The sequence below is a fragment of the Vulpes vulpes genome, chromosome 8 (assembly GCF_048418805.1).
Source record: "Vulpes vulpes isolate BD-2025 chromosome 8, VulVul3, whole genome shotgun sequence".
NCBI classification, from domain to species: Eukaryota; Metazoa; Chordata; class Mammalia; order Carnivora; family Canidae; genus Vulpes; species Vulpes vulpes.
The window spans coordinates 75,529,235-75,556,633 of record NC_132787.1 but is presented as its reverse complement, the minus strand read 5'-3'; the positions used below and the strand labels follow the sequence as shown (position 1 = coordinate 75,556,633).

General features: G+C 35.6%; 1 protein-coding gene across 2 annotated transcripts in view; it reads right to left on the bottom strand.

Annotated features, from left to right (window-relative positions):
• ANAPC1 (anaphase promoting complex subunit 1) overlaps positions 1-27,399 on the bottom strand; it is a 102,052-nt gene that overhangs the window by 48,695 nt on the left and 25,958 nt on the right. For both annotated transcript variants that reach the window (XM_025994353.2, XM_072767149.1), the window contains exons 17-27: positions 26,717-26,904; positions 21,023-21,097; positions 18,378-18,646; positions 17,055-17,146; positions 15,806-15,954; positions 13,031-13,109; positions 12,318-12,354; positions 12,156-12,226; positions 10,007-10,185; positions 6,290-6,504; positions 3,938-4,056 (exon numbers count right to left, since the gene is read on the bottom strand). In XM_025994353.2, coding sequence (XP_025850138.1) covers positions 3,938-4,056; positions 6,290-6,504; positions 10,007-10,185; positions 12,156-12,226; positions 12,318-12,354; positions 13,031-13,109; positions 15,806-15,954; positions 17,055-17,146; positions 18,378-18,646; positions 21,023-21,097; positions 26,717-26,904 — 1,473 coding nt within the window. The remainder of the gene's footprint in view (positions 1-3,937; positions 4,057-6,289; positions 6,505-10,006; positions 10,186-12,155; positions 12,227-12,317; positions 12,355-13,030; positions 13,110-15,805; positions 15,955-17,054; positions 17,147-18,377; positions 18,647-21,022; positions 21,098-26,716; positions 26,905-27,399) is intronic.

Sequence of the window (27,399 nt, the reverse complement as noted above, 5' to 3'; positions counted from 1 at the left end):
CCAAAGCAATGTGTTTCTAAGCTAAGTCTCCTCAAGCAGGGGAAACAAAAGCAAAAATAAACTACTGGGATTACATCAAAATAAAATGCTTTTGCAAAGCAAAGGAATCCAAACCATCAACAAAACAAAAAGGAAACCTGTTGAATGGGAGAAGATATCTGAAAATCATATATCTAATAAGGGATTAATATCCGAAATACATCAAGAATTTATATGACTGAACATTAAAAAGAAATCCTAATTAAAAACGGGAAGAGGACCTGAATAGACATTTTTCCAAAGAAGACATACAGATAGCTAACAGATATGAGAAGATGCTCAACATCACTCATCATCAGGGAAATGCAAATCAAAATCACAATGAAATATCACCTTACACCTGTCAGAATGGCTAGAATCAATAAGACAAGAATTAACTAATGTTAGTGAGGATGTGGGGGGAAAAAGTAACCCTCGTATTGTTGGTGAGAATATAAATTGGTACAGTCACTGTAGAAAACAGTATGGAGGATCCTCAAAAATTTAAAAACAGAAATACCAGTTGATCCAATAATTCCACTACTGGTTATTTACCCTCCAAAAACAAAAGCATTAATTTGAAAAGATACATTCACTCTATGTTTACTGTACCATTATTTACAAGAGCCAATATAGGAAAACGGCCCAAACATTCATCAACAGTTGAATGAATAATGATGTAGTGTGTGCACGCACGCGCGCAAACACACACACAGGAATATTATTCAGTTGCTAAAAATGATGAGATCTTGCCATTTACAACAATGTGGATGAACCTAGAGGATGTTATGCTAAGTGAAATAAGTCAGAGAAAGACAATTATCATATGATCTCATTTATATGTAGAATCTAATAAACAAAAGAAAAGAGTAAACAAAGAACAGTATCAGGCCTAGGAATGCAGAGAATAAGCTGATGATCACCAGAGAAAAGAAAAGAGTAAGGTGATGGATAAAGGAGAGTGGGAAATACAGGCTTCCAGTTATGGAACAAGCTAGTTATAGAAATAAAAGGTACAGCACTAGAAATACAGTCACTGCATGGTGACAGACAGTAGCTATACTTGCGGTGAGCATAACATGCAGTTACTAAATCACTATGCTGTATACCTGAAACTAATGTAACGTTGTACATCAACTATAATCAAATAAAATGTTTAAATAAAAAAATTTTTAAGAATAAAATAATTCATTTTCCTTTTTGCTAAAATACATGGGGCTATAAGATAACTGATACCAATTTAACTTTATACAGATCTGACTAGGATACCCACTACTTCGAAATCTTTCTTTCACACAGAAGTAAGCTTATTAATATAAAGTGAAGATTAACATCACAGTTAAACTATATGAATAATAAATTTCAACCTGTGACTGATGACACTGATGTGAATTTCATATATGCCATCCTACAGTTGTCTCTGGACATTAATGAAAAATACACTATAAAATGAGATGAGGACCTTTATAAATTTGCTCTCTTACTATATGTGTTTCTCCCTCTGTACAAGTAATTATATGCCCTTGTTAAAAATGCCAAATTGCATTCAGAAAACCCTATTTTAAAAAAAGCATCATTTTATAGACCTGAGTTACCCAGTGAACCATAAAGAGTATTTGCTAAATTAAGTTTTATGGTCAACTTCTGTCAGAACACTGTTAATTAAATGTTCATGATTCTACATGCTCTGTGAATTCCTTTTCCTGAGTCTTTTAGTTCTCTTTTGGATCTCCACTGTGTACAGGCAAATACCAAATTCTTTTTATATCTTTAATGCTCTGTATTAACTACATCAGGTCATAGATGAATATTAAAATAACTATTCTATAAATATTGCATAAAATTATACAGTTCACTACAAGTTTGAAAATATGGTTTTAAAGGAGTTCTGAAATTATGTAAAATAAATTTCAGATAGATCCACAATGTCTTAATTAGAGTGTGTATGCACATACTCACACACAAAGTACAATATATTTGCTTTTACCATATGCTTTGAGTACCTAAGAGCTAACTCAAATGCTGGTATATGACAGTGTCACACTGGGTGACAAGTTCATGAGGTGTACTTTTAACTTCTAAAAAGGCAGAAATTAATAATTAAAAAACAAGTGAACTTTCTAAAACAATTCATCATGTGCATAAAACAAGAGTATTTACACAAGACAAAATGACTGGCAAAGGGTAAAGCAAATTTTCTTCAATAAGAATAACATACAAAAGTACTAATACCAGTGTAAGTTAAGGAGCTATCTTAAGAAAGTATCTTGTCCTAAATTAATTTATTATTAAAATAAGATAATAACAGTTTTTTGGAGGGGAGCTTACCAGAATGGCTAAAAGAAATAAAAGTTTGGACTAATGTCAGAAACACATTCTGAATATACAAATTTAACTAAATGTATTCAAGGAAAAAAAAGTGACTCATATATATTTATTAATACCCATCCACGTATCACTGCCCAAACTTAATACATTAACATTTGCCAGTTTTGCATGAGGTTCTTTTCTTTTTAATTCAAATTCTTTAAACAAAAACCTTTTAACAGTTGAAAGACTAACAGAATGAACACCTCTATGCCCCTTTCACCATGAAGACTCAGTTATTATTCAGATTTTGCCACACTGCTTCATCTCTGGGAGAGAACCATTCAAGTACTGAAGGTAACTCTGCTTCTTCTGTCTCTAAATAAGATTAGTGCTCCAGAATAGGTATAATTTGGAGATGAAATGTGATCTCATTTTCCATATGTTATTAAAAGTATATGCTCTCCACATACCTGAGTGGGACCCTGGATTTTTTTAAATTATGAAACTTAAGACATTGTGGAATTATACTGATATATTATACTATACATGACTGTGTGTATGATATGTACATTTCGTACAAGTCTCATAAAACCACACATATTATACTTCAGGGATTTTCAATAATTTCAATTGCACACAACTGTCACCTTTAGAACATATTCACACAAGCATCAGGTGAACATGCACTATAAAACTCATTGAAATCAATACTAGGAAATGAGCACACTTAGATCTCGCAGAAGTAAAAATCCACACAACCAATCAAAAAGGTAATATGAATGTATATTACATCAAAGCCTTAAAATATTGCTGTCCTAGGAGTTCTAAAGCAACTAACCTAAATAACTATACTCTGACAGCATGGTTATAATAGCAAAAAAACCTGATAATTTCCAACAAAATCAGATTCTTTACATAAACTATTTTACAACTATTTGTGTAAAATACAGCAAATAAAAATTAAGTTACTGAATAAAAATATCTGTACACAATACCCACCTACACATATACATAATATAATTGTGTATCTATGTGTACGAGATATGAAAGGATGCTCACTCTACAGTAAATTTAAAAACAATGTCTAAAACAGATTTAATTTTCCCGAGAATATATAATATTACAAACTAGAAAAATAAAACTGAGAACCATATATACCAAAACGCTAACACTCTAGCAAACAGGACTACTATATTACACATGAGCATTTTTTCTTTATGCTTAGTTTTTTTTTTGTTTCTGAATGAGGAGATGATATATTCGTAATAACATATAACAAGACACATTAAGATACAAAGTTTTTACATATTATACTTTAAGACTAAAGTTCAGTAATCTCACCATCATCAATATCTTTCTAAACTTTCCCAAGTGCCTTTCTATATCATGAAATGGTCTCATTAAAAGCAAATTTAGTAATGGGCTACATGCTATTTCCCACAATATTTAGTTTGATTTGCTATTTGAGCTTTGACAACTGCTAGAGTGGTTGATATGTGAAATCACTGGGGATAGAAAGAACATTTCTTTGGTTTTAACTAATTCAATAACTTCACTAAAAATATACTTAATCATTTTCCTTTCTCACTGAGACCAGAATTTAACATACCTGTCAAATTCAATTTAGGAATAGGCAGTGGTTCCGTTGGAACAGGATGGTATGAAAATAGGGTAAACATTCCTCGTCCTACTGGAAGGGCCATAGTTCGCTGACACAACTGGAGCAATCTATAATTAAAATCAAAACCAACATGTAAAAAATTTGTAAGCAAAAGAAAAACTGGAATGCAATTCACAGTTAAGTATTCCAAAAGAAGAACTTCTACGTAAGATGAAATCACATCAGAGTAAATTCACACAAAGATGTGGATGAATCATCCAAACATGGTTATTCTCACTTTTATTCTTGTTCCCCTTAGAAACTCTAAGGGAGAGATACATTTCCTTTCTTTTGTTTCATATTTGCTTTGAGTGAAAAGCAACTGGTCTATAAACCAAGCTAACTTTCCCTCGGCAACCAAAAAGAAAAATCTAAAATTCCATTCTGGGGGGATCCCTGGGTGGCTCAGCGGTTTGGCGCCTGCCTTTGGCCCAGGGCACGATCCTGGAGTCCTGGGATCGAGTCCTGCGTCGGGCTCCCGGCATGGAGCCTGCTTCTCCCTCCTCCTGTGTCTCTGCCTCTTTCTCTCTCTCTCTGTGTCTCTCATAAATAAAAATAAATAAATAAATCTTTAAAAAAAATTCCATTCTGATGCTAAAAGGCTCAAAGGAAAATACTACGTTTACATTTCCTCATTTTGTCTCAGGAGTGCCGCCTATGTGACGTGTACACAAGAAAGGAAAGTAAGTCCCTATACTGGAGGTGACAAGTATCTCCAGGGGAAAAATAATTAGTTTCACTTATATAATAACTAAGACTTATAGGATTAATAATACAATAAGTTGCTATATTCAGGGTTAAAATGGCTTCTATGGGCCATATTTTGAAACTAGTACACTACTCTTAATTTTTTCTATGTTAAATCACATTCCATGTAGCCACTTAAAGCAAAATCAAACAAACTGTGGAAACAGGGGCAGTTAAAATCAGGAAAACACTTAACAGAATTTATGCCTGAAGACACAGAAATATCCCATCAGAGGCTAACATTTTCTCTGCAGACAAAACTATTTATAAGCACATTCTCTCCCTAACTATACATACAGCTGCTTTTCTAGTTTTTTTGGTGAGAAAAATCTGCTGTCCCAAGATTCTTCAGGAACACTGCCCCATGTTAATTTAGAATCAGAAAAAAATCCAAGGCCAAAGAACTTTTTAGCAGAAACTTTAAACATAATCCACAAAACTGTAATGAAAACAATAATACTGTAATCCCTTCTATCTGAGATATCAATGATTAGAAAGATAAAAACAAAACAAAAAAACTAAACTAGCATCACAGAATCAAAGAGCTCAGTTAATGATCATGGCTAATGCACTGAGCTTTACTACGTACTGGGCAGTGTCCTAAACACTAGATAGATATAACTCACTCTACACACAGAGCAACCATATGAGGTATGAATGCTATAATTATGCCTATTCTTATAGTTGAGACAACTGAGGCAGCAAGAAGTTAAGTAATTCATCCAAAGACATCCAGTGGCCAAGAAAGGCTCCAGAGCCCATGCTAGCCACTATGCTCCCACACAACTTCTCTGTCCCTCAGCCTCCTCAGCTACAGGTGACAAACACCTAGGTACACATGGAAGAGGAAACAGGGAGGCAGAGAGGAAACAGGGAGGCAGATTAGGACTAACTCAGATCTTCGGCACCCTGTGGCTATGTGTGGATGCTCCTTCCTCTTAAAGCAGGACTACTGTGAACAAAGCAAGGAGAACCAGAAAATAGTAGTGGAAAGTAACAGGTGACAGAGACAAGACAGGTAACAGGACAGGAGAGAATTTTCAAATATAAATTGAACTGTCCTAAGACAACAACTCTAGAATCTCATGAGATGGTTACTACTGAATATTACAATTATCAAGGGATATAACATATGTTAGAAAGTGGCAATAGAGAAGACTTATAGTGTATTCCCTATAATATCAGAAAAAAATACTGATATCAAGTTGAAACTACACTAAAACATTTATACATATACACACATTTTTTTCCTCATCAAAATACAGAAGAATGAGCTCAGTGTTTTGCTTTGATGTAAATTCTTAAGGTAACTAAGCAAAATAGTCTGAGTCATCTTTTTTAAATAGCACACAACTATAATTCGAGAGGAGTAGGGTCACTTATATCATCAGGTACTCTTAAGTTATCAAATGCCAAAACATTTTGAAAAAACAGTATGTTTTACTGAGGTTGGATAAAAACTTAAAATACACGGTACTTTTAACTCTGAACTATTCTTTTAGGGTTTTTAGAGTTACAAAACACTGACAAGAGACAACAACGTGTTTCTTTCACCTGTTTTCTTTTTCCTCAATGAACTCATGGTCACTGAGTTCTGGGTACTGTACAACATTGACACGGACGGGATGTGCACTTTGAAGAAGCCTTCGCACGTCCTGCACTCTTAAATCTTCACTCCATATTAACGACATAACCTCCTGATTCATGTCATTCATTCCATCATCTTCCTCCTCAGTTTCTGTTCCTGAAGGAACATCTGATGAGAGCACCTGAGTAACAGACTTGGTTGTAATAATAACTTAAAAACCAATCACCATGCACTTATTGATCACTAGAATATACAGGATGATGTACTGTGACTCTATCATACAGAGAATATATGTATTCTAAAGCAAGGCTGTTTTGGGTTCACAGTGTATCCTAGGACTCTAATCTAGAAGTCTTTTTTAAAAGTACAATTATATTGCCCACTTCAGAAAATTACTGAGCCAACGGAAAACATTAAATTCAGAATAATCAGAAAGCTGATTCCATTGAGAGAAACATTCTAAATAAATTATAAAAATCTAACTGTAGGGATCCCTGGGTGGCGCAGCGGTTTAGCGCCTGCCTTTGGCCCAGGGCGCAATCCTGGAGACCCGGGATCGAATCCCACGTCGGGCTCCCGGTGCATGGAGCCTGCTTCTCCCTCTGCCTATGTCTCTGCCTCTCTCTCTCTCTGTGTGTGTGACTATCATAAATAAATAAAAATTTAAAAAAAAAATCTAACTGTATCCTAAATATCATAAAAAGGTAACAAATTACTGCAAGCAGAATATGAAACCCATTCACTATCACTGAAGAACCCACACAAACATAAATATTATATTCGATCAATATAAACATAAAAAAACAACCTGGAAGGATATATGTCACAGACTAGAGGAAGTTGAACAATATTTTCTTACTTTAATACTTTAAATGGACCATGATCAATTTTCACCTTGTTTTTAAATAAAGATGTCTTAAAAATTTCTTAATCAGAAAGCAGCTGCAGCAAAACAAATGAAGAGGTTTAATCCCTTGATTATCATTGTCCTCAGAAGCTCAACATGTGTTTTCTATGAGCTTTCTCCATCCAAATAATTCAATCACACTGCAACCTAGATGTGAGTAGCGTGAAATCTTCTCATTTCCTCAAGAACTTTATACTCCTCTTTTTTTATAGAGATTTTATTTATGTGAGAAAGAGACTGAGAACAAGTGGGGGGAGAAGCAGAAGGCGAAGCAGACTGGAGCAGGGAGCTCTATGTGGGACTCAGTCTCAAGACACTGAGCTCATGACCTGAGCTGAAGGCAGATTCTTACCTGACTGAGCCATTCAGGCACCCTGGAAAGAATTTTACACTCCTTTAACAAAAGATTAAAACGCCAAAGTTTCGTAACATAATGTAGAAGCCTAAAAATAATGATAGCAGATAATGACTTACCCTCTTATTTAGTTCATAAATATTCATTATGGTTCCTATGGAATATCTAACTTTAAAAGAAACTATTCTCCCATATGAGTTAGCTATAAAGTATAGATCCAAATAGCTGATAAACTGAATTTAGATGAGTCATAAAAGGTAGCCTCAAATAAAATTAAACGGTAGCCTCAAACAACTGAACAAACTGAATTTAGATTAGAATTACTTAAAATGACATCTAAATACAGATCAAATGGGATTCCTGTGTGGCTCAGGGGTTTAGCCCCTGCCCTCGGCCCAAGGCATGATCCTGGAGTCCAGGATCGAGTCCCACATCGGGCTTCCTGCATGGAGCCTGCTTCTCCCTCTGCCTGTGTCTCTGCCTCTCTCTCTCTGTACCTCCCATGAATAAATAAATATCTTAAAAAATAAATAAATAAATACAGATCAAAGATTATCAATACCATTTGGTTTTAGTGCTAATGATGTTCAACTGCTCTCACTCACTGTAAGAAATGAGGTCTACATGCTAAAATTTATCTTGGTAAAGCAAAGTATAATCATATTATTAGCATTAAAAAAAAGGTTTTCTGTTTAAAGTAGGACAAACACTAATTCAACTACTATAGGAGTATGGGTTAAAAGAGATGTGCTGGGCCAATCCTGCTGGAGATGAGGTCCCACGGAAACTGCTTCTCTCACAGATCCAGTAGGCAACTATGATGTTAGGAATAAAATTTTGATATAGATTTTGGAGCTCCAAAGAAGCATTAATAGCCTAAGTCCTAATATGGATTACAAAGTTACAATATTTTGATTGATATGTGTTGGTTCAAAGCTGATATGAGATGAGGCAAATTTGTGCTGTTCTCTTGGGGAATATAAAAACTAACTACAAGCAGGGCAACTCAGTGGCTCAGTTGGCTAGGCATCCAACTCTTGATTTAGGCTCAAGTCATGACCTCAGGGTTGTGAGATCAGCTTCATCATATTGGGCAGAGCTTGTTCAGGATTTTTTCTCTCTCTCTCCCTCTTTCCCTGCCCCTCCCACCCTCTCCCCTCGCCTCCCTCCCTCTCCCTCTATTCCTGCTCACCCCACCCCCACCCCTGCTGGCTTGCTCTCAAAAAAAGTACAAGAGTCACTAGGAGTGGGAAAGCCATCCCTGCATCCTCTATGATCCTTACAGTAATGCAGTGCTACCATTTACATTTTTTTAAGTTAAACAGTTCTAGAAAAAGTAGTTAAAACTCCATTTTTAAGTTTTAAAAGAGGCTAATTATTAAAAGAGATAATTGGAGAATAATGACGCATTTCATTTTCTATTTGTAGGCTTCTTAGAACCCATTCTTCATAAAAGCAGAGGAAGACTGGCAAAGGATAGAATTTCAGGACAAATAACCTAAGACATCTTTTTTTTTTTTAAATATTTTATTTATTTATTTATTTATTTATTTATTTATTTATTTATTTATTTATTTATGAGCGACAGAGAGAGAGAGAGAGAGACGCAGAGACACAGGCAGAGGGAGCAACAGGCTCCATGCAGGGAGCCTGACATGGAACTCAATCCCGGGTCTCCAGGATCACGCCCTGGGCTGAAGGCAGCGTTAAACCACTGAGCCACCCAGGCTGCCCCCTAAGACATCTTCTAAACAGCTTTAGTATCCCCCATTCCAGTTCCCAAAAAAATTCTTTCCTGGGGCTTTAGTTTTCTATGATTAAACAAATATATCTATACCTATTTAAAAAGTTAAATTCGGGGAGTCTGGGTGGCTCAGCGGTTGAGCATCTGCCTTCAGCTCAGGGCGTGATCCTGGATCTGGGGATCGAGTCCCACATCAGGCTCCCTGCTTCTCCCTCTGCCTGTGTCTCTGCCTCTGTGTGTGTGTGTCTCTCATGAATAAATAAATAAAATCTTTAAAAAAAAAAAAGTTAAATTCAAGAAATTCAACACATCAAAAATATATAAAAGAGAATAGAGCTAGATATTCAAATTGAGGATGTATGTACTCTCCTTTTTTCTATGTAATAGTTACAAAGTAGTTAATTACCAATATGATACAAGTAGAGAAAGAGTCATGGTAGTGGATCTACTGACTCAGCACTTATCCTGACTCAAAGAAATATCTAGGCAAGGCAGAGCCTTCATAAACCTTGTTCCCAGGTTCAACTTATAAAGGAGAAGACCTGCACAATTATAAACTCCATATGGCATACAAAAGACAAACATATATACTTGTAAAACGACAAGAGAAAAAACGAGTAGTTCTACTTTGATTTTGAGACTAAAGCTAAACTTTGAACTTCTATGTTGACACTCACAGATTTCCCTTTGGGTAAGTTTCCTTCGCAGGCCTGCTTGGAAAGATCCTGACGTCCTATCAGGAGACAGACAGCTTCTGGCCAGTCTGAAGCAGGCTGTTCTCGACAGTGGTAAATTGCATCTCTGATAGGAAGAGCAATTCCAAAGGGAAGAGTTTCCAAGTCTCTTAAAGTGAAACCTTGTAATGAAAGGGAGAATATTTCTCATTCAGACCTGCCACTGTCCCAATTATCCTAACTAAAGTTAATCGACATCTATCCTGACAAAACAGAAATCAATTTTATTCATCTTACTACCAGACTAGTGTCTTGCCATCAAGCATTAATATAAAAGGCCCCTTTAAAAGAACTCCTAAAAACCTTAAGAAAAAGGGAAACGACCCAATTGTAAAGACAGGAGGGACAAAAAGACATTTCCCAAAGTGGAAACACAAATGGGCAATAAACATATGAAAAGTGATTATGAAAGTTCAAATTAAAACTACTATAAAAATATAATTTCACACTCACTTGATAAATATTAAAGCAAATCAATAGCAGATGTTGGCAACTAAATGGAGCAACAGTAATCCCCACCCACAGCTGGTGGTAGTATCATCACTTTGGAAAACATGTGACATGTACAGATAGGTCCCCCTCTGTGGCCCATTAACGGCCACACAGAAACTTGTGCACATGTGCACCAGGACATAAGTACTAAAATATTCAGTAGTGAATATTTTCACTATGACAAAAAGGGAAGGGAGGAAGCAGCCCCACTGCTATCATCAAATAGAATGGATAAATAAATGGTGCTGTAGTCAAACAATGGAGTATGCAGCACTGAAAATGAATGACCTACTGCTACAGGAATCAACATGGATGGAGTGAAAAAAATAATTTATATCTATATCCATTTATATGAAGTTCAAAGACATATAACACTAACCAATATATGAAGATGATAAAACTACGAAAGAAAGGAGTTAATACAAAATTTAGGTAGGGCCAAGAGTACCTGTAGCAATAGGGTATATGAGAGGAAGATTATCACCTGAAGCAGAGATGCAGAGCCTTCTAGTACACTAGAAATGTTCTATTACTAATGGTAGGTGACTAGTACACAAAAATGTTTCACTTTATTATTATTCTCTAAACATATATTTTATACATTCTGTTGTATTATACCAAACTTCATATTTAAAAATTTTCAAATCTCAAATAAATTAACATTTATTTTCCTATAGTGATTTTCTATTATTTAATATCGAAAGTTGAGGAATTATTGAGGTAAAAACATTTCCTTATATGAGAATAACACTTTTATTAAATATTATATGACATACCAATGGACAGAACTCATCTAATATTTTTCAGCAGAAGTGTCCTACCTGCAATACTATATGACAATTATTGTAATTTTCAAGGGAGCATATAAAAAAAAAGCGAAAAACTAAATCATTTAGAATATTCCTTAAATAAGAATTTGGAAATCCAAACTCATTATACCATTCATTACACCACATTCAACAAACTATTACTTTATAACATACTATTACATAATACTATCTATCATTTTTTGTATCTTCATATCCAAAATTTAAAAAAAATTTCTTTAGTCCTTTACTTTCAAAAAAAAAAGTCTTTAGTGTCTTACTCCGTTTAAAGCCTAAAAGCACTGGCTTTGGCAAAAGAATAAGGAACTCCTTTCCTCCCCTTCCCCTTTCCCAGCTACATCCTCATCTTGGAGTCTAAATCACTAGCTTAGATCCTTCAAAAGCATTCCCTGAAGTGTCTGTATAATTACTTTTAGATTTTGCCAGACATACTCCCTTCTGATACCTAAGTATTACAATGGCTTCAAGTTTGAACATGGAGTGATTATAGGTCTCCATTCTGAAGAGGCCAGTCTGCAGAGCATATAAACATTTCTTACCTGCCAAGAGATAAAAAGCTGGTATGCCAGCATTATGATATGGAAGGTGTGACAGGGAAAGGAAGTGTGGCTTGATGGGCCATGATCTTGGTCCTGCAGGACCTTTCACAGAGTGAGAGCTCCTTTTCTGCCTCTCTGTTCTAGCTGACTGTGAGGAAACAGGGCCAATGGACGAAGCAGGTGGTTCTCACCAGCATCTCAAAGACATGAAAAAAGTAACAAGGACTATCTTACCTACATTCGTCATCCAGACAACTAATCGTTCAGCTAGACTAGAAAGTGATGTAGAATGCCTGAAACTGAACCTATGAGGGAATAAAACATGAAGTTATGAAACAGTAAACATAATAGTGTTTTATATTTTTAATATATAAGCGCAATCTGAATAAAAGTCACCTGTTTTCTTCTTGTTCTGCTTGTGACTTTTGGGGGGCTAAAAGGCAACAAAATGAAATTTTATTTTAATAGTTATCTTCACAAAGAAAACATATCACATGTAGAAGACATTTGGAAATAAAAATTCATTAATGAACAACTCCTAAAAAACAAAATAAGCAGTCCTCTGGTAGGCTGGAAAGTGTAATAACTTCCCTGAGGCTATAAAATAGTCCTTTTACATACAATGAAAAATAAAATTTGTTAGATCTGAAGTACTGGTCTCTGAAAATCAGCTATGGACTACAGCCTGTAACAGTACAAAAGGTCACCTCTAAAATGAGGCAAGACATGGCCTCTAAAGCAAACACTTAGGAAATTTTTCATTTTGGGGGCAGCCCAGGTAGCTCAGCAGTTTAGTGCCGCCTACAGCCCAGGATGTGATCCTGGAGGCCCGGGATCAAGTTCCACGTCGGGTTCCCTGCATGGAGTCTGCTTCTCCCTCTGCCTGTGTCTGCCTCTCTCTCTCTGTGTCTCTCATGAATAAATAAATAAAATCTTTAAAAAAAATAAAAATAAATAAAATAAATAAAATGAGGCAAGAAATGGCCTCTAAAGCAAACACTTAGGAAATTTTTCATTTTTTAATTTCAATTCTGATATCAACATTCATAAAAATTTGTTTTGGGGAAAAAAATTGTTTTGGGAAACCTAACATTATTACACTGACTTACCTATAGTTATTCTTGATAAATACTGTGAGGATTCCTCAGAAACAGAGCTCTCATTACCAAGTATATAGAGTGCAATACTCTGCAAAAGAAGAAAATTAACATTATTTTTTAAACAGATGAGGCATAATTACATATAGGAAAATTCATCCATTTTACATGTACAGCTCTGAGTTTTGACAAAGATCATATAATAATATAACCACTACTATAATCATGATATAGAACACTTCCATCATACCAAAAAGTTCCCTTATACCCTCTGTAGTCACCCCACTCCTCCTTCACCTAGCACAGGAAATAACCCACCTGTTTTCTTTCCCCATAGTTTTGCCTATACTACAATGTCAAATAAATGGAATCTTAAAATATGTAATCTTCTGTGTCCTACTTGTTTAACTCAGGAAGCCTCTGAGACTCATTCACATTACGGCATGTATCAGTGATTTGTTTCTCTTTATTGCTGAGTAGTATTCCATTACACAGATGTACCAAACTCTCTCTATTCATAAACTGATAGACACTTGGATTGTATCTGGTTAGGTGAACCCTAACTCACACATTTCTCCCTGTGGCCTTCAAAGTTCTCATTTGAATATCTGCTCCTTGCTACTACTACCAAGAGCTGAACCTGCAGTAGCTTTTTTTTTTTTTTTTAAGAAGGTAAAACGATTCTATTAAAATTTTACTACTATGCTGGAGCATCTTAAAAATCCTAAATTCCAAACCAATGTAACCACTGCAAATGACATACTCCTGAACCTAGCTGACATCATATCTAACAAAGAGAAGTCATAATATGAATATCTACAAGTTGACTAATATAATTTAAGTTGGGAGGCTGACCAACTTGGTATATTCATATTTCTGATTCCTCTGTGTGGCTAGATACTATACCAAGTCTCTCCCGATCCCAACCCCCAAGCAGAGTAGGGCAGGACCAATATACCAGGTGATTTCACTTAAATGTTTTGACACAAGCATCAAGGGATGTGAAAATTCTGGGACAAACCTGCTCTTGATATTTTTGTGAATGTATTTAATGCCACTGAATTAACTGTATTCTTAAAAATAGTTAAAATAATATTATGCATATTTTACCACCATTCTTAAAAAGCAGAATGACTATTCTACATATCTGTTTCAGAGCCACAGGGGACTCTGAAACCTTTCTCAACATGAAGCAAAGCAGAATACATAATAAAGGAAAAGACATGTGGGTATAAACATTTTACAGTCCAATGATATTTATGGAGGAGATAAAAGCATGAGGTTCTCCTATAAGCCTGGGAAGGCCTCATCCCTGGAAAGATACACAAAGGACCTGTAAGCTGCCTGCTCCTGGGAGAAGGGACCAAGAAATGGGAGCATGAAGGAACTCACCTTTACCAAAGTCCTTTGGTTCTATTTGAAGTCTTGACCTCAGACACGTATTAACTATTCAAAATTAACTAATTTTTTAAAATAAGAAAGATGTGTTTTTTTAGGGAAAAAATTTCAAGAAGAATTTTTTTGTAGCTATAGACATGCTGATTATAAAATTTAAATGAAAAGGCAAAGGAACCAAAATAGCTAAAACAATTTTGAAAATGAAGAGTAACAAAAGGAGTCATCACACTAACCAATTTTAAGACTTACTATACAGCTACAGTAATCAACACAGTATGGACAGCAATATGGATTAATGTACTACAATAGTCTAGAAATAGACCCGCAAAAATGTGGCACATTAATTTTTGAGAAAAGTGCAAAAGCAAGAGAGAAAGGAGAGTCTTCTCAACAAATGGTGTTAAAAGAACTGGACATCCAAATAGAGTAAGAACCTCAACCTAAACCTCACATCTTATAAATATATATATATTTATATATATACAATGTATTATACATATGTGTATACATATACACACACACAATAGATTATACATCTAAGTATAAAGCAAAAACTGTAAAACTTCTGTGAAAAAACAGAGGAGACCCTAATTGTGACCTGAAGTTAATGAATTCCTAGACACCAAAAGCACTATCCATAAAAGAAAAAATGGATAAACTGGCTTCAACAAAATTAAACATTTTTGTTCTGCAGAAGAAATATTAAGAGAATGATATGACAGCTACAAACCAGAAGAAAATATTTACAATCCACATAGCTGACAAAACCTCCCATCCAGAACTCTCAAAACCTCATTGGCCATTAAAGAAATGCAAATTAAAACCACAAGATACTACATATCTAACAGAAATGGCAAAAATTAAAAACCACGACCACACCAAACACTGAAAGGATGTAGAGAAATCAGAACTCTCACAAGTGATTGTGAGAATGTAAAATGGTATGGCCGCTCTGAAAAATACTTACATAACCATCAATCTCACCTCTGACTATCTACCGTTGAGAAATGAAATTTACATTCACACAAAAACCTAGGGCATGAATGTTTATAGGAGCTGTATTGATAATGGCTAAAAACTGGAACAAGTCCAAGTATCTTCAAAGGGTGAATGGGTAACCAATATGAAACATCCCCATAATTGACTAGCACTCGGCAATTAAATACAACAAACTGCTGACACAGGCAACAATCTGTAAGAGTCACAAAAGCTTGTGGGAAGTTTTGGGGGGATGGAACTATTCTGTGGCCTAATTATGGTGGTAATTACATGAATCTATACATTTGTTGAAATTCACAGAAATGTACACAAAACAAAGTTAACTTTTTGGCAGAATTTTTAAAATGAAGCTTTAAAAAGAAAAAAATAAACAAGGTAGACAATACATACCAATACTACAAGTCTGCTTCTTTCACAGATTCCAGGAAGGTAAGGATAGGGCGGCATTCCTTCACCCTTCAGACAAGAACTCACCCACTGATAAATACTTGGTGGCTCAGGAGTAAAAAATGATGGATGATGCATAAATCCTGTTTGACCTTTAGAATTAGATACACATTTATAAAAACACAAGAATACATTAAGATACTACTGTTTTAATCTTTTTTTTTTTTTAAGTAGGCTCCATGTCCAGCACAGAGCCCAACATGGGGCTTGAACTCATGATCATGAGCTCAAGACCTGAGCTAAGATCAAGAGTTGAATGGTCAACCAACTGAGCCACACAGGCATCCCGCAATGCCATTTTATTCTAAAGGGAAAATGATCATTGTCTGCCATTTGGAAACAATCAGAATAAAATTTTTATTCAAAATGCTTCATGTTTTTTGCCACAGAAAATAACAGACTATATTATAATATGTAGCATCTAAATGACTACTATTTTATCCATCCTGGATGGAAATTTAGCAAATTCTTGTACTCAAGCCATATAAAGAATCTAACCAAAATACTGCCCTAATCCTAAAGGCAAGAAAACAAGAGACACCTAGGATTCTCCTCTAACCATTGGGCCCTGACCCTGAGTTCCTGTAGCTCAAGGTCTAATGCCATAGAGTGGTGATCGAAATGTTCTATACCTGAACTATCCAATATGGCAACTACTGCCCCATGTGGCTACTTACTACTTGAAATGTAAACTTGAATTTTCTATATAAATTAATTTAAATAATACATAGTTGTTAGCTACTATCAGACAGGTCTAGAACAAAGCATCCTTAGCACTTGGGGATGGGTAAAATTTTTCCCATACACTGAAGAAGTTAATGTTATCTCTTACGATAAGTCAGAGAGCAAACACTACAAACTGAAATCTACCGGTGGAAAGAAACCACTTCCAACTTAGAGACTAAAGGTAAGAAATACAGTGCTATTCACCAAGAAAGATACAACCAAATGTCACTCACTGTTTAGAAAATCTTTAATGGAGAGCCTGGGTAGCTCAGTGATTGAGCATTTGCCTTTGGCTCAGGTCATGATCCTGGGGTCCTAGGATTGAGTCCCATATCGGGCTCCCCACAGGGAGCCTGCTTCTCTCTCTGCCTATGTCACTGCCCTCTCTATCTGTGTCTCTCATGAATAAGTGAAATCTTAAAGAAAAAAAAAGAAAAAGAAAATTTTTAATGGCACAAACACATACCTTGATCAATTGTGCACACTTGTCCAGTAGTTCTGACAAGTGTTGGGAAATCTCTATAGTAATGATCTACATAAGGTTCCAATTTTAAATCCCTAAAACAGTAAGAGCATATAAAAAAGAAATCATAAGGAAAGTATTAAAGCATTTCCCTCACAAAATTAGGATTCATCGGTTCAATTTTTCAATTTAAACTTATAACAAAAAAGATCATCAAATCTAGAATCTTTTTATTCTATTTTTGGACCTTGAAGTGCCCTATTGGGCAACCCAAACTCCTTGTGCTAGATAAATTTTATGGGGTTAAAACTAGTTTCTGCTCTATTATTTGTTAGTTTAGTGATCTTCAGCAAGTTATCTCTATGAACCTCAGTATTTTCTTCTAGAAAATAGGAAAATTTCTATTCACTCACTCAGAAGTTTTGAAAATTAAATAAGATATATGTGTTCAGAATACCTTAAAACATGTAATATCTAAAAAATGGAATTTCAGAAAGCCATAATGATTAGAGTTTGGAAGTCATTTCATAACAAAAGAATTTTCATGACAGTAATGATTTGTCATAAGAGAAACTGATCATCAATTAAAATGGTCACACCTCAAAAGAGAATTTAAGTCTTGAGGAAGATCACAGAAATCAGAAAATGTTGTACAATCTTAAGTCAGTGGTTGACATTTTAATTCAAATTCAACTTTCTTTATCACTAAGGCTCAATAAAGGCTGAAACAACACCTAAATATGACCTTCAGAATTCAGGGCCAAACAGATTCTTATTCTGGATACACTAAAAAAGCCTCAAAGGCAGAGACAACGACAGATTGAGACAACAAAAACAGCAAAAAGAATCCTCAGCTAGCAAATACTACTCATGTTCATAGAAACAAACTTAGATAAGTTTCATCATCATTAATACAGGGATAATAGCTACAATTCATATATGTAAACTATGATTATGTTAACTATACCTCTTCTTTGAATTTAGGTATTACTGCAAGGAAGTTAGGTGTTACAGAACTTTCGCAATAGCACAGCCAAGTCACCTTGTCAAAATGAAGAGCTGAGTAGGCTGGTCACCACCACTGTTTGACACACTTCTGTGACTTCCCATTGATCTTAGGACAAAGATTAAGAACCCCATAACAGCCCACAAGGCCTTTATATAGCCAGTACCTTCAAACATTTCTGTGGTTTATAGAAAATATTCTGGTTTTCTGAAAAGGTAGAGTTCATAAATTTATTTACAAGGTTCCTATATGATATTCATGGCTGAGATCAGGTCATCTAAGGACTTCTTGGTAGTTACTAGTCTACAAACAAGATTTACCTTGCCAACTGAACAAGAAGGCCAACAAGTGAACGAATTCCTTCTCCCATTAGAGTATTCAACTTAAGCTCCTCATAGATAAGGTGAAGAACAAAAAATATTGCAGGTATATGAGTAAAAAGAAGTGTAGAAGAATCCAGAATGAGATTCTGTGAAAAATCCTCATCCTTCATTTGTGAAACTTCCAAAGGACTTAAACATAAAGATCTATTCAAAAGATGAGACTCAACATTCTGGTGGTAGTCTGAATTTAGTAAATACTCCCAGTCCTGAGAAAAATAAAGATGATATTAATTTTTTAAATAATGCCCCCTTGTAATGTCATCATTAGAACAATTTAAGTTTCATTTTCACATTAAGTTGAAAAAACAATCACAATACCTAAAAATCAGATCCCCATATCAAATTAGCTAGGCAATTTCCAGATGCCAACAATAGACACTAAGATAAACCACTTCAAAACCCATTTGAAAAATTTTAGTTATGCCCTATTAGGAAAAAGATTGGGGGGAAGAATCCAATTACTTATAGAGAGAATAAGAAAGAAAACTAAAATTATCCTAGGTGATATCTTATGAAGCCAAAAGTAAAGAATAACAGGTCATAAGAATAGATGGGCAAGTTTAGTGACTAATATATTTATCTGTGTTTTGATAAGGAGAAAAGTCTACTTGTATCTAGTTAGTATATTTATCTATGTTTATAAGATGCTGGGGCTAGCAATTACAATCTAATCATCAACTGAATTTTATATTCACACTGATTGTCCTCCATTTTCCAAGTACTGAGTCTGTTTTGGTTTCTGTTTTGATTCACTGTATTGTATTGAGAGAATATGGATTATGCTATTTTCAGGTCTTGGAATTTTCTAACACTTTTGAAAGGTTTACTACAGTGTGTTATTCTAACTTAAAATCTCTTGGAACAGGGATCCCTGGGTGGCGCAGTGGTTTGGCGCCTGCCTTTGGCCCAGGGCACGATCCTGGAGACCCAGGATCGAATCCCACATCGGGCTCCCGGTGCATGGAGCCTGCTTCTCCCTCTGCCTCTCTCTCTCTCTCTCTCTCTCTCTCTCTTTGACTATCATAAATAAATAAAAATTAAAAAAAAAAATCTCTTGGAACAGATAAAGAAAAAACAAACCATAAGACATTGGCAAGAAGAGTAACTAAAATTTTTTAAAATCTGTTCATCAAAAGACACTATTAAGCCATATACTAAGAGAAAACATACAACAAAGAACTCAGAACTCATACTCAGAGTATATAAAGAACTTCTATAGTTCAATGAGTATTTTTAAAAATCCAATTAAAAAATTGTAAAAGGTGGGCAGCCCAGGTGGCTCAGCAGTTTAGCACCGCCTTCAGCTCAGGGTGTGATCCTGGAGACCCGGGATTGAGTCCCACGTCAGGCTCCCTGCATGGAGCCTGCTTCTCCCTCTGCCTGTGTTTCTGCCTCTCTCTCTCTCTGTGTGTGTGTCTCTCTCATGAATAAATAAATAAAATCTTTTAAAAATATAAAAATAAAAATAAAATAAATAAAAATAAAAAACTATAAAAGGTTTGAGAAGAAACTTGACAAAAAGATATGTAAGTAGCTAATAAGCACATAAAGAAGTGTCTCATTAGTCATGAGGAAAAGGCAAATTAAAACCTAAGAGTAACTACTTTATACAAACTCAAATGATTTAAATGAAAAAGATTGACAACAGCTAATGCTGGCCAAAATGAACAAAAGGAACTCTCATATATCACTGGTCAGAGTGTAAGGTAGTACAATGAGTTTGGGAACCAGCAATGACCTAACAATTTCACTGCTAGGTATTTACGCAAATGAAAATATATGTCCACAAACACTTGTCACTGAATACTGATGGCAGCTTTATTCATAATAGTAAAATAATGGAAATGGCATAGGTATCGTATCCATCAGCAGAAAAATGTATAAACAAACTACAGTATATTCATCCTACTCAGCAATAAAAGGCACAAACTGCTGACATCTGCAATGCCTGGGATGAATCTCAAAAACATGCTAAATCAAAGAAACCTTATACAAACGATTCTGTACCACATTATTTCATATATAACAAGTTCTACAACAGGCAAAAATAACATATAGTGATAGAACTGAAATCAATGACTGCTTCAAGAATAGAGGAAGGGAAGGAAGAAATGATTAAAAATGGCACGTGGAAATTTTATGGAATAATGGATAGGTTTTGTGTTTTGGGGTGTGGGTTACATAAGTGTTTGATCAAACTATAAACTTCAGATCTTGAGCATTTCATTTATGTAAATTATACCTCAATTTTTAAAAATTTCTTTGAACTCCTTAAGAATATACCCATAGAATCTAATATGATTGAGAACCTAAAACCAGAGGATTAATTAGCAATAAAACATCTATCATCCAAACTCAAATCATGCAGCATTATGTATATTCAGTAATTTTTAAATGATTATTAAAGACAAAAGTAAATAAATAACCACAAAAACATAACACATCCAACTTTCAAAATAAATACTATTCAGTATTAAAATAAAGGATGTTAGAAATACAAATCAACAAGAGTACCACTTCTGTAGACTCTAGTACAAGCACCCACAAATTAATTTATAGTAGCAAGAAATAATAATGCTTACATCATCAGATCCTGTCTCAGAAGGCCTCGCTTTTTTGGGTGCAATGACTGGGGAAAGTGATCCCTCAAAGTCAAACTGAAAGACAATCCCAAAAAAGACAAAATCATATAAATTTATCAGTCAACTGATCAACTTAAAGAATTCAGGTATCAGTTCCATCAATTACCGAAACTAAGGTAAGTCACCAATACTCATTTTTTCATCTGGAAAATATGGTAGGAATACTTTTCTTCTCAGGTTACTGTGAAGAAGAAATGAAATCATATATGGAAAGCACCTAGTACAGTGCCTTGGCTCACAGGCACTAGAATGGTGGTTTCCTTTCCTTCCTGACTTCTGTGATGACACAGATCGCCACTACTTTAGTAAAACAAGAACTATTAGCCATATCCCAAATACACTAAGTACAACCCAATGTTAGCCAAATGTCAGAACCAAGTAGACATTTATTTAGAGTTTACATAATAGACTCTAGTAGACAGGCTAACAATTCTATGGCAGAGACAGATAGCTACTCTTCAAAGTTAAGAGTTCTCCTCTTTCTCCTGGACCCACAGCCAGGCTTTATATCCCTGCCTCCCTCTGAGTTATGTACGGCCCTATGACAGTGTGACTATAAATGAAAGTAGATGTTACCACTTCCATGCCCTGTTCATGACAAACTCATGTGTGTGCTCCTTCAATCTCTTTCTCCTTTGTACCTGACTGGATGGAGTCAACCCCAGGGTAATCTTTGAAGCCTCATGTTGAAGATGGCAGATGCTCCATCAGCCTGGATCTGTAATAACTGTGCAGCCTGTTTACCTCCTAAGTACTGTTACATGAGGAAGACCTACATTTTTATTGTGTGAGCCATTACATCTTTTGAGAATTTTCCATTATAATATATTTAGTCTATCCTAATTAATCTTATTCAGTTCCCCCCTGCATCACCTTTGCCACCTCTGCTACTTCACATGGGCACTAAACTACCAATTAATCAACCATAAGTCCATGAATGGCAATGGCTACTTTCCTATGCTTTATTTATAATATAATAAAGTTTTTATAAAACGTACATATTTATCAATCAATCTCACTCATATGAAAGTTGATTTCTGGGATCCCTGGGTGGCTCAGAGGTTTAGCGCCTGCCTTTGGCCCAGGGCGCGATCCCGGAGTCCCAGGATCGAGTCCCGCATCGGGCTCCCGGCATGGAGCCTGCTTCTCCCTCTGCCTGTGTCTCTACCTCTCTCTCCTCTCTCTATGACTATCATGAATAAATAATTTTTTTAAAAATTTTTAAAAAAAAGAAAGTTGATTTCTATATAAAAACTAAACATAGGGCAGCCCAGGTGGCTCGGTGGTTTAGCGCTGCCTTGGCCCAGGGCATGATCCTGGAGACCTGGGATCGAGTCCCACGTCGGGCTCCCTGCATGGAGACTGTTTCTCCTTCTGCCTGTGTCTCTGCTTCTCTTTCTCTCTCATGAATACATAAATAAAATCTTTAAAAAAAAAAGTAAACATAGCAAAAAACTAATTTTAATGTGCTGAATATTTCAATGTCATATTTAAATATTAAATATAAAATGGAATAAAGTAGTTTTTAGAACTGAGTAATTTTAAAACTGATCAAGAGAAAAGGTTTTCTTGTGAAGCATTCAAAGAAAACACAGTCCAGTTCACACACAATACTATCAAAAAAGAAAATGACAAGAGTACAATCAAAGCAACAAATCCATTTGTTAGCTATTTTACCTTCAACCAAAATTTAGCACATACTAACATGCCTATATATACACATTCTCTCACATTCTAAATGTCATAAAGAATGTTCTTGCTATGGTTATCACATTTATAAGACCTGGAGTTACGAAAAACAACAGAAATTATCTGATACAGATACCTCTTTGTGGCATATATGGATCTATCTTATTTTCATTATTTTAATATTCTGCAAGCTACCCAACCCTATTATATGCTTTTGTAGATCCCTGACCTTTATCACAACCTGATATAAAATACTTATCTGCCTTCTCCTGAGACTGTCAATTCCGTTAGAGAAACTACCCTGCCTGATGCAAATCTGAAAAGCCTGGCATCACACACCTGGCCTTCAGCAGAGGCTCAACTTCTACCTAACAAAAATATGAGCATCCTGAGGATACAAAATGTTAACCCCAGATACAACCATTCATAGAATGTGAGAACCAGAAGGAAACATCATCTGTCCAATGCTCTCATTTTTTTTTCAATGCTCTCATTTAACACATCAGTAAATTAAGGAAGGCCCAAAGAAATGCCAAAAATCATGTAACTCATGGGGAAAAATTCTGTACTTCTTACCCTCTACCCCATTACTTTTTTTTAAAGATTTTATTTTTATTTATTCATGAGAGAGAGAGAGAGAGAGAGAGAGAGAGGGAGAGAAAGGCAGAGACATAGGCAGAGGCAAAAGCAGGCTCCCTGTGGGGAGCCCAATGTGGGACTTGATCCCAAGACCCCAGGATCATGACCTGAGCCAAAGGCAGACACTCAACCACTGAGCCACCCAGGCACCCTATCTACCCATTTAAATGAAAACAAAAGGATATATTTGAAGAAAACAAAATGAAAATCATTTGCCACTGAAGACCATTTCATCCTGAGCTTTGATGTAGGAACCAAAGTATAGCAAGAGATTTATTATGCAGTTCTATAAATAAATGTGAAAGCAACTCAGCCTCAGGACTGATTTCCTCATTCCTTCTTTTAGAACTATTATCCAATAAATAAGTAAGAGAGCCACATTTTACAAAAGAAAAAATGGTGGCTGCTCAGTCTTCCCCATAATATGAAAACCTAAGAGGGCCCTGGATCTCTGCTAGAGAATGGAGCACAACAACCTGTATTCATCAGCAAGTTCCACAGCAGAGTAACACACAAACTGCAAAAAGCTGAAGCATTGTAGAAATCCTTAGTTTCTAATAAGGCTCAATTTCTTCATATTTAAATGAAGAATGGGAAAATATGGAATAAAGTAGCTTTCATGCAACTGTTTAAAATTTTTAAAAATTATCTCTATTTTCCCAGGAAGGTTTTTCTCAAGGAAATTTCAGAGGGAAATTCTTTCATATGATAAACACAAATTCTTAAAAATAATATCTCATTCAGACGCAAAAGGGCATTCATTCAACAAATTCACTGAACATCCACCTATGCCAGGCACTACTGTAGGGCCTAGGGATAGAAAACAAAACTAAACAAAAATTCCTGCTTAGATATAATGCTGCATATTTAATTACACAAAGGGAAAAATAAAACAGGTAAAGGGGATAAAAAGCATGGGGAGAGGTAACAACTCCACACAGCAATATAAATTAAGTAAAATATGCAGCATATTTAATTAGCACGAAAAGAAAAATAAAACAGGTAAAGGGGATAAAAAGCATGGGGAGAGGTAACAATTCCACTGGAATGAACAGAGCATGCTGCACTGAGGTGCTATCTGAAAAAGGCCTAAGCTTCTCTTATCTGGGGGAAGGCTTTTCCTCTAGAGTTAATAAATAGCAAGTGCAAAGAACCTGAGGCAGGAACACGCCTGGTGTGTTCCAAGAAGAGAAACGGAAGGAGGACAGCTAGGAACAATGTGAGCAAGGCAGGGATGAGGAGATAAGATGAGAAAGGTAAGACAGGGATGGGTCACATGGCACCTTGCAGGTTTCTGGCTTTTACTCTGGGAAGGGAAGATACTGGAGGACTCTAAACAGAGACATGATCTGACTTTGTCAGACAGGATTACTTTGGTTGCTGGCAGAGAAAAGAATGAAACATAGACAAGGACAGGAAATGCAAGTCAAAAAATAGTGACTATAAATGACCAATGAGTGGGGCTCCTGACTCGCTCATTCAGTAGAGCATCCAACTCTTAATCTCAGGGTCATAAATTCAAGCCCTTCGTTGGGTATGGAGCCTGCCTACATACGTACATACGTATATACATAAACAAACAAACAAACAATGAGAATATGAAAAAAACGCTCCCATTTACTTAGGAATAAGAAAAAATGAGACGCCTGGATGGCTCAGTGGTCGAGCATCTGCCTTTGGCGCAGGGTGTGATCCTGGATTCCCCGGATCAAGTCCCACATCAGGCTCCCTGCATAGAGCCTGCTTCTCCCTCTGCCTGTGTCTCTCTCTGCCTCTCTATCTCTTGTGTCTCTCATGAATAAATAAATAAAATCTTAAAAAAAAAAAAAAAAAAGAAAAATGTCTAATTTCCAAAGGTTCACCAAACCACAAATCAACATTGTAGTGAAGTGGGCACTTCTAAATGAAGCCAGTGAGAATGTCAACAGGAAACCCTTTCTGAAAATTACTTGACCTAATAATACCTCTTCTAAGGTTATATTCTCAGGAAATGACTAGAGCCTTCCTTCAAGTTATTCCTAATTAGAAAAAGTGAGAGTGATTTAACATTTTTATATAATATATAATAATAATGTTCTATTATTAGCAGTTGGTTAATGATAAAATCACATGACAGCCTATTATGAAGATGATAAAATGAGGGGTTTTTTCCTAAGAATTTTTAATAATATTGGAACTTTTCATTTACATCGTGTTAATCTAAAAGGCAATATAAAGATGCTCAGAGTAGTTATCTGAGTAGTAATATTTTCTTCTTAAATCTTCCATTTTCAAGATTTTCCACGGTAAGCACGTATGTTCATAATGAAGAAAAAAATGATTTTTTAAATGGATTTGCTAGTATAAGACTAAAATATACAGACAGGTACAGCTGAATTACCCAGACAAACGTTAAGTGTATTCTAGAGGGATTTCTTCAGAGTGACCCAAGCAAGGTTGCCCTAGGAGTCATCTCTAGAGCCAAAAGGAATCACCAATACTTAAGACACTACTGGGGGATCCCTGGGTGGCGCAGCGGTTTGGCGCCTGCCTTTGGCCTAGGGCGCGATCCTGGAGACCCGGGATCGAGTCCCACGTCGGGCTCCCGGTGCATGGAGCCTGCTTCTCCCTCCGCCTGTGTCTCTGCCTCTCTCTCTCTCTCTCTGTGACTATCATAAATAAATAAAAAAAATTAAAAAAAAAAAATAAGACACTACTCTGCTGGTTTTGTAAATCACTTGTTAAGGACCTGTAAGAAAGCTTCTGGAGTGGAGGGTTAGGACTATACCTTTGCATCATTAGCAGAGTAGATACTTAGGCTAAAGCCCTCTAAATCGCCCTCAAATCAAACCTTCCTCCCCACAGACCAAGTAATTTGTGTGCGAAAACAGTCTGGGCTGAAGAGAACAACAGTAAGCCATCAATCAGAAGACCTAGTCTAGGCCCTGTTTTGAGCAAGTTACCAGTCTGTGATCTCTCTGTGATTCATTTTCTTCATTAATAAAACCAAGATGATTACTACTAATCCTAGCATAACCTGCAGTCATTTTATAAAGATGAAATGAGAAATTATAATCAAAACATGCTTTCCCATGTTATAAAACTCAATAATTATAATTAGTAGTAAAATGTTATTATTAAATATTAAATGACATGTGATTTACCATAGAGATAGAATAAGCCTTAGTATTATATCATTTTGTTGATTAAGGTATACCTTTCAGTAAACTGATCCATTATATACTCTAAATACTGTACTACCAATTATGCAAACATTACATTGGTAACACAAGAATAACTCAGAAAAAAGAAATTATATGTACTTACATTTCGGGTCCATGCTAAGCGGTCTGTGTTATAACCCATCATGTTCATGAGACAAGTCACAAATAAATTCCACTCGGAATGATAACTGGGTCCTCCTGGAGCACTGTGGACACTGTACCACTTAACAAGCATCTGAACAGCTATTTCCTTTGGCAGGATAAACTTAATTGCTTGCAAACATGTTTGCACTATTAAAAGCAAAGATTAATTTTAGTATGCTTCCCATATTTCCATTTTTTCCCCTTTTAATAAGAAAGATTTTCTAACTTCTGTGTAAAGGCCATTTACCCTGAAAAGAGAACTATCATTACAGAGCCAGGAGGATGCAAACATTCCCTGCCGATCATTTGAAACTTAAACCACTACTGAATTCAACACGGCTTGTAGGAGGTCTCAGGCAGGTTTCCACTCATTGACTCTGGATCAGAAATAAAGACAACCAATAGTCCGCCTTACCTGAGATAGAACTGATTTATACCCACTGCTCCAGCAATTACTATTAGCATCCCATTTTACTCTCAAAAATATTCTAGTTTGGACAATAAACTAAAGGTCATTCTATCAAAAATATACAATGCCTATATGAATAAATTCATACAAAATACTGCTGAAATACTTCAGTAAATATGTAATATTCAATATATGCAAGCTCAAATAGCAAATGCTTAACTATTGCTAAAAGA